We start from the raw sequence: 8,519 nt of genomic DNA, 5'->3' as shown, positions 1-8,519 counted from the left end.
TTCATCAGTGGATCCAATCAAGTCCAGGTGAGCAGTCAGCCCAGTTTCACATAGGATGAACATGAAGTTAGAAACGCAGTGTAGGACTTAAAAATAAATGTAAAAACACCAAGTAGTAAACAAGATGGGAAATATGAAAAATGTTACAGAGTCCGAACAGATCAGCAACGTCACAGGACAGAAGAGACAGAAACCAAATGAGGCCAGATGGAAGAAGGAACAAACTAAAGGTTTATTGAAGGCAGCAGGAGATGCAAAAGACAAGATAAGAATGGTAAAGTAGGGGTGGGGTGCACATACAGACACACTTCTGTGTTTAGATCAATTTAATGTCTTTGTGTTACAAAAGATTTTTTTTCTTTGTGTTTTACAGCTCGGGAGAGCCTAATATGTCTGTTCTGTTTATCAAAATATACATGTTCTGAACTTAAAGTGAATATAATCCAAGTTATTCTGTGGTACAAAAACCAGGAATATATACATTCATCAACCCTGCCTCATACAATAACCCCCACCCCACCCCATATAAAAAAGAAGAAACATAAAAAGCTTTAAACAAAATCAAAAGGCATATAATCTTCTACACATCTTCATCACAGCTAGGACTGTGTTCAGTTACAGATCTGCTCTAAAGCAACCTCTACCAATGTAGCTTCTGTAAAATAAGACATAAAAGGGATACAATATACAGTCTAAATCATTATAACGAATATGATGTGTCCAAGGCATTCGAAGAATAGAAATTTAAATTGTGTTTTTGTAGAACACCAAAGAAAGAAAAAAAAAAACTTAAATCTTAATACATAAACAGCAGGGGGAGAACGCACTTTGGTCCTTAACAGCAAAAACCGTCTGCAGCTACATGAAGAGTTTGTCGAGTCCTGCATAAGAATCGTTTACAAAAATAGAAACGGAGCACATCTACCAGTGGTCCGGCTTGAGGAAAACTGGTGCTTGAGGCACTCAGGAATGTGACAAAGTGTAAGACTTGTGTGATGGTGGTGCCACCTTGGACTTAACATTAAGGAAAAGTGCACTGACTGACTGTGAACACAGGCAGGGAATGAACGAGGGATACTACACCCTGCACATCTGATTTCATGAGGAATAAAAACAATTATACTGAGTTTTTAAACACAGCCCCACACTGTTGTAGCCATCATGTGGAAAATGCCTTTAAGCTGCCCTCTTCCAGGTGGGACGACCTGAATATAATGGTATAAAGGCATTTGTGGACAGGTAAGATAAAAAACACCTGAAAGAGGGGTAAACAAAGTCAACTGACCTAGCTTGTTTCAGCATCAGAATAAAAACTCAGCTCAAGGCACTGCCATTAAACTTAGCCACAACAAGTATGTCCGTTAGGTTTTAGCACATGTAAATCCTTATATTGCAAAAAAAAAAAAAAAAAAAAAAAAGATATATGAATATATGGTTTTAAACATATAAATATGAAAATATTCTTGCTAAATGAGGCCACAAAGGGGCCGTCCCAACAGGACTGACTGACTGACGAGGGGCTGTAAGACTGGAAGGCTGATTCCAGCTCTACATCAGCAACAACACACCTAACAGAGCTACGTTACCTAGAAAACAAAGCTACTAACTGACTTACATTCGCAATTTCTAAATACATGTGGCTATATGCATACAAAAACTTTAAAGAAAAAGAAAAAATAAAGGCTGAATGAAGCACTCTCTCTCCTGTTAAATTAAAAAATGCTGGTAAGGTGTGAAACGTGTCATTTCTAATCAAAATAGAGGAATCTGGCTGAGGTGAAGTAAGGCACAAGACTGTAGACAACAGCAAAACATTTCCATATTGAATAACTTCTTATAGTGGTATGAATTCCCAGAAGGGAGGGGAGAAACTCTGAGCCCAAACTTAAATTCTTCATCTGTAACCGTTTCTGACTGGCCAAACAGGATCAAAGTGGCTTTTCAAAACTAAAAGGAAAAAAAAAAAACTAAATTATTTCCAAACACCTACAACAGTTAAAGGAATGCTCACGTGTGTTTGGAGCGGTTACAATTTCTCCAGCTACATTTGGAGCGGGCCGGTGTTTTAAAGCGATTTGGTCTACGGGACAGTTTATCTGCTGCCTCTACTTTACCTCCAAGATAACATGCTTCTCTGCAGAATGTTGCTCATTTATCAGAATCCCTCAGAACCTTTGGTCAGAACAAAGCGACAAATGGGTCTGGCTGCATTTCTTCCTTCAGAAACAAATTATTGTTATTGTTTGCCGATTCCTGAAACAAGTTTGTTTATATTGAGTTTAACAGCTGATGCTGCGCAGGACTTATCAATTCTTGGTGGAATCACGCTATAAAAACAAACTTAAGACACACTGTAGCAGCTCCAACCCCCTTTTTTAAAATGAACTTCGAGAAGTATAACAGGGTTTTACACTTAAAACTATATGAATGTAAACATGTCTACCTAAACAGAGAAAACGGCAGCCAATCTGTGCACAACAAAAAAGGAATGTTAACACTTGTGTTTTCCAATTAGAAATATGTCGTCTTTGATATCAAATACAGCAAAAACCAAAGGCAAAATCTAGATTTTCAAAGACATATTGGTGTCTTTGGAACAGGAAGAAGTAACGAAAATGTACCTGCTAACCAAACCTAATTAAGATGACTAGTAGAAGGGAATAAATGAGCAACATTCTCAAAGGACAAAAAAAAAAAAAAAGAAACATTTAAACAAACAATGCTACTATAATCATGTTTTGAAGGCCGTTTCCACTGAAGGCAACCTTGAGAAAAGTAGCGTTCAGATGGCAGCGAGCTTGGAGGGTGGAAGGAAAAGGCACTCAGATGGTGGATTTTGAGAAGGACACTCGAAGGTGATGGTTCTCCCCCAGATCGTGGTTGTGGAACTCAATCAGGCACTCAATTGCCTCCTCGACTGAGCCCATCTGGATCAGGGCCATCTTGCGGTCTTTCCTGTTAATCAAAAGGATAAAGGCTTTATGAACGCGTCGAGAGGTGTGTGCTGTTAGCTAATCTGAAAAGTTATCTTTAGAGGCGTTAACGTCCAAAACTCTTGCACATACCTCAGTAGGACCAAAACAAAGTCAAATGCAGAATAAAGCTCTAAATTCAATGAAACTTAATGTATCTAATCCATCACTTACTGAAAGAACTTGAAAGCTTTGACTGTGGCTCCTGAGCTTACAAACAGTCTCTTCAGATCATCCTCCACCACAGACGGCCTAAAAAAAAGGGGCATCAAAACATGTCCCTGGAGCTTAGTTGAAAATATCCCAACTATCTAATTATACAGAATGTAGCTACATATAAACTTCAATCAATAAAATCTGTGCTGGATGAAAATGAAGTTGTAAACACTCACGGTATGTTGGAGAGGTGGAGTGTTGCAGAAGGTGGGAAGATGTTTGAGTAATTCTTGGAGCCAGGTTTCTTAAAACGATGCAGTGGTGAGTTGCTGAAATCCTTGGTGAGGCCCTGGTCCTCGTGGCCTTCTCTGGGCAGCTGGACTGTTGTGTGTTTCGACAACGTAACACGCATGGCCCTGCCATGGAGACGCTGGCCATTCAGGTGACTCATGGCTGTAAAAACAAAAGACAAAAGATAATTAATTATTGTGTGTGTGTGTGTGTATGTACAGTGGGGAAAATAAGTATTTAGTCAGTCACCAATTGTGCAAGTTCTCCCACTTAAAAAGATGAGAGAGGCCTGTAATTGACACCTTAGGTAGACCTCAACTATGAGAGACAAAATGTGAAAAAAAATTTGAGAAAATCATTTTGTCTGACTTTTAAAGAATTTTTTTGCAAATGATGGTGGAAAATAAGTATTTGGTCACCTACAAACAAGCAAGATTTCTGGCTGTCACAGACCTGTAACTTCTTTTTTAAGAGGCTCCTCTTTCCCCCACTCATTACCTGTATTAATGGCACCTGTTTGAAGTCGTTAACAGTTTAAAAGACACCTGCCCACAACCTCAAACAGTCGCACTCCAAACTCCACTATGGTGAAGACGAAAGAGCTGTCGGAGGACACCAGAAACCGAATTGTAGACCTGCACCAGGCTGGGAAGACTGAATCTGCAATAGGCAAGCAGCTTGGTGTGAAGAAATCTACTGTGGGAGCGATAATCAGAAAATGGAAGACATACAAGACCACTACTAATCTCCCTCGATCTGGGGCTCCACGCAAGATCTCAGCCCGTGGGGTCAAAATGATCACAAGAACGGTGAGGAAAAATCCCAGAACCACAAGGGGGGATCTAGTGAATGACCTGCAGAAAGCTGGGACCAATGTTACAAAGGCTACCATCAGCAACACACTACGACGCCAGGGACTCAGATCTTGCAGTGCCAGACGTGTCCCCCTGCTTAAGCCAGTCCATATCCAGGCACGTCTGAAGTTTGCTAGAGAGCATTTGGATGTTCCAGAAGAGCATTGGGAGAATGTCATATGGTCAGATGAAACCAAAGTAGAACTATTTGGTAAAAACACAACTCGTCGTGTTTGGAGGAAAGTGAATGCRGAGTTGCATCCAAAGAACACCATACCAACTGTGAAGCATGGGGGTGGCAACACCATGCTTTGGGGCTGTTTCTCTGCAAAGGGACCAGGACGACTGGTCCGTGTACATGAAAGAATGAATGGGGCCATGTATTGTGAGATTTTGGGTGCAAACCTCCTTCCATCAGCAAGGGCAATGAAGATGAAACGTGGCTGGGTCTTTCAGCATGACAATGATCCCAAGCACACTGCCAGGGCAACAAAGGAGTGGCTTCGTAAGAAACATTTCAAAGTCCTGGAGTGGCCTAGCCAGTCTCCCGATCTCAACCCCATCGAAAACCTTTGGAGGGAGTTGAAAGTCCGTGTTGCCCACCGACAGCCCCAAAACATCACTGCTCTAGAGGAGATCTGCATGGAGGAATGGGCCAACATACCAGCAACAGTGTGTGCCAACCTTGTGAAGACTTACAGAAAACGTTTGACCTCTGTCATTGCCAACAAAGGATATACAACAAAGTATTGAGATGAACTTTTGTTATTGACCAAATACTTATTTTCCACCATTATTTGCAAAAAAATTCTTTAAAAGTCAGACAAAATGATTTTCTCAATTTTTTTTTCACATTTTGTCTCTCATAGTTGAGGTCTACCTATGATGTCAATTACAGGCCTCTCATCTTTTAAAGTGGGAGAACTTGCACAATTGGTGACTGACTAAATACTTATTTTCCCCACTGTATATATAAATAAAATTTAAAAACCACTTGCTGTGTTTCTCACTAGTCACAAACAAAATTCAGTAAGTGCAACATAAAAATCTGCATGACCAACTTTTCCCTACAGTCCAGTCCCTCCACATACTACCTCATGGTTTACATAAGTTATTTCATTTTAGATACACCAGAGAAGTGATGAATAACATATTTGAAACAAAAAAACAGAAACGTCAAACCAAACATAAACCCTATAGAATCCCACAAAGCTGAAAACAATAGGCAAAATAATGTGCAGAGACAGAAAAAGCAGATAAAAGGAAGAGATCAAAGAGAAAAAACAGCATGTTGTGCAGCTGGAGTGTAGCTTACCGAGCTGAGCCTGTGTGCCATCAGACATCTGGACAAGAGCATTCTCCTTTTTATTGAACAAGATCTTCACTCTCATCACATCCCCATACACACCTATGGAGGAAGGGGAGTGTGTCACGACACCAGTGCAACAATGACAACTGAAAACAACCAATACACACAACCAATCACAGCAACAAAAACACAATTTCAACCACCAGAGACCCTAATATTTATGGTCTTACAAAGTGAATAATATAATTATTGCACTAGTCTACAAATCTTCTGCTGAATTCTGCACATAGCCTCTATAACTAAACCTCTTAATTACAAGACTGCTACAATGAGTTTAATAAAAAAGGGAGAGGCAGCAATTTGAAGATAAAAAAATAAAATCAGTAAGAGTTGTAAAATGGATAGTTTTGATCAATTTGGCCACTCTACAAGTAAGAAAATGTTGATTGATTGGCCAACTGGAGGCCTGAGTGAAAACATGCAGAAATGAACTATTCATGCACATACCTAAATGGCAGCAGACAATAAAAAATAAATAGTAAAAAAAAAAAAAACCTAAAATCCAGGGCCATATACCAACTCTCCATTAAAAAGCTGCAGCATTTCATCTTTAATGCACTCAGATGTTACACACTAAATTAAATCAAGTAAGATTTTTAGAAATTACATATGGATTTTATTTTTTGTCTCCATAAAAACTGCCAACTTGTGTAACTTAATTCAAACATGAATTATTCTCACATTTCCATTTAAGTGGGCAATGTTTTAACCAAATGGCCTTGTTAGAAAAATAAATATTACTAATGTTTGTTTTTTTCACTAAATCAGCATTCCAAAACTTGTATGAAATGCTGCAGCTTCATGTGGTATCCCACCTTCCTTTCATCACACAAACCAACAATCAAACCATACAAACCCCTGAACAGACACCCCAACCCTTCATAACCCTGTAGCTTGTTGATGGTTTACAAATTAAAATAAAACAAAGCCAACAACATGAGACAAGACATGCCCACCTTGCCAGGTAACAGTAGTAATAAAAAAGGATGAAAGGATGATAACGTACCGAAAAGAATAAAGAGGCAGTGTGGCGTAACGCTCTTTAGAGACAGCAGGGAGGAGCAGCGGGGCAGGGGGCCAAAAAGGGGAGGAGGGGACAGGGGAAAAAAGACGTAGCGGAGTGGAGGACAGTGGAGTGGAGTCGGGACATGTCCGCAGGCCACAGGCAGCGAGGTCCACAGGAAGGCCACAGTACCATGGAGGAAGGAGAGGCATGAGGGACAATGGAGAATGAAGACAGGACGAGAGGAGGAAGAGGTGGAGAGAATGTGAAAAGTGTCGAAAGATAAAGAGAAAAGATGAGGAGGAGGAAGGTCATGGCAAAATTTATAAAGGGCCAAAGAGGTGGCGATGTGTGTTTAAAATGTGGGTCAAATCCAAATGAGGGACGATGTAATGAGGAAGTGGAGGGGTGGGTGGGTGGAGTAGTCGTAATAATGGGGTGGTGCCAAAAGGGAGAGGAGGAAAAGGAACAGTTGGTCATGGGACGTGCAGTCAGTTGGCAAGATGTAAGGTGAGGGGTTTAAAACAAAAGAGGGAGGACAGAGAGAGAGAGAAAAAAAAAGGAAATAAAACAAAACAAAAACAAAAGGTCAGTATACACAAAGAAATGTAGTGCTTCAGACAGTAGAACTGGCTAAATTAAAATGCACTGTCACTATGGGAACACTAGAAGAAAAAGAAGAGAAAAAAAGATTAACAATGAAATACAGAAAAAAAGGCAGAGACAATATGTACTTTGAAATCAATTACATCCGATGTTTCAATTGGTTCAAATTATAACAAACCTACATAAGACTTATTTCTAAAATCAGATATTTAAATTACCATACTTTATGTTGTAACTACAGTAAATGCACTGAGCATGACAAATTATTAATAAACTAAAAACTATATATGTATATATAATAAAAAGATACAACATGCTATTAAAGTAATATTGTCTCTCCAACAACTCAAGAATGATTTCAACTAATGAACAAAAATGAAAGTATGAAATGGTAAGCTTTTCTTTTTTTTTTTAAATAGGAAGTTAGTTTTTTTGAAAAAACTTAAAATTCACAATGAGCAAAGTGGCAGGTCAGAAATGCAGCAGGTTCGGTTGAACACAGAGGTCCTGAAAAAGTGGGGCTTCGGACTTGATGCCTCTTTAAAAAGGGATTCAACTTGTGTATCACATGATGGTAGATGGAGAAAATAGGGCAAAATATACTTGAACACACAAACCATACTGTAAACAACAATTCAATGCTGCAGGACCAGACAGGATGCAGACCTGTTTAGGTCCAGTGAGTGTACTGACCTCAGGGTTCAGGTTGCTGACCAACAACACATTGTGTCCCCCAGTGGCAGCAAGCCCTGACAGGCCAAGCCGGCTAGCTGCTGCTGCTGCAGCCGCCATGCCGCTATGACCCACACCCAGGGACGCTAAGGCACTGGGAATACCAGGCACTGACAGACCTAAGGAGAAAGAAATAATTTTTAATAGATTTACCCAAAGTAACAAAAACAAGATGATGAATGTGTGTGATGATGTCAGGACCAACAGTGTTTCTTCACTGACCTGCAGCCTGCTGAATAGTAAAAGCTGGAGGGAAGGCATGAGCTCCACCAAAGGGGGAGGCTGAAATTATCCCTGGTGCAGCTTCATACAAAAAAAACAAAAAACAAAAAGGTTTTCTCGTTAAAACTTGTTTTAGCAACAAGAAACACTTTTAGAATAGTGCTGTACCAAACGATTATTTTCTAATCGATAAATCTAACGATTATTTATTTGATTAATCGATTATTCTAACAACAAATCTATAAGTTATTCTGATGTGAGTGCACCGGAAATTTAAAATGTTTTCATCAAATTAACAAGAACAGTTCTTTAAT

At 39.6% G+C, this 8,519-nt stretch overlaps 1 protein-coding gene across 2 annotated transcripts in view; it reads right to left on the bottom strand.

Annotated features, from left to right (window-relative positions):
* Positions 1-208: 208 nt before the first annotated feature.
* ptbp1a (polypyrimidine tract binding protein 1a) overlaps positions 209-8,519 on the bottom strand; it is a 19,111-nt gene continuing 10,800 nt past the window's right edge. For both annotated transcript variants that reach the window (XM_014021291.1, XM_014021290.1), the window contains exons 10-16: positions 8,206-8,286; positions 7,945-8,102; positions 6,649-6,682; positions 5,589-5,681; positions 3,365-3,581; positions 3,147-3,224; positions 209-2,955 (exon numbers count right to left, since the gene is read on the bottom strand). In XM_014021291.1, coding sequence (XP_013876745.1) covers positions 2,823-2,955; positions 3,147-3,224; positions 3,365-3,581; positions 5,589-5,681; positions 6,649-6,682; positions 7,945-8,102; positions 8,206-8,286 — 794 coding nt within the window. In that variant the 3' untranslated portion in view covers positions 209-2,822. The remainder of the gene's footprint in view (positions 2,956-3,146; positions 3,225-3,364; positions 3,582-5,588; positions 5,682-6,648; positions 6,683-7,944; positions 8,103-8,205; positions 8,287-8,519) is intronic.

Source organism: Austrofundulus limnaeus, unplaced genomic scaffold (genome assembly GCF_001266775.1).
Source record: "Austrofundulus limnaeus strain Quisiro unplaced genomic scaffold, Austrofundulus_limnaeus-1.0 Scaffold286, whole genome shotgun sequence".
Lineage (NCBI taxonomy): Eukaryota > Metazoa > Chordata > Actinopteri > Cyprinodontiformes > Rivulidae > Austrofundulus > Austrofundulus limnaeus.
Note: the sequence above shows the minus strand (reverse complement) of the source record. Positions and strands in the feature narration are given on the sequence as shown.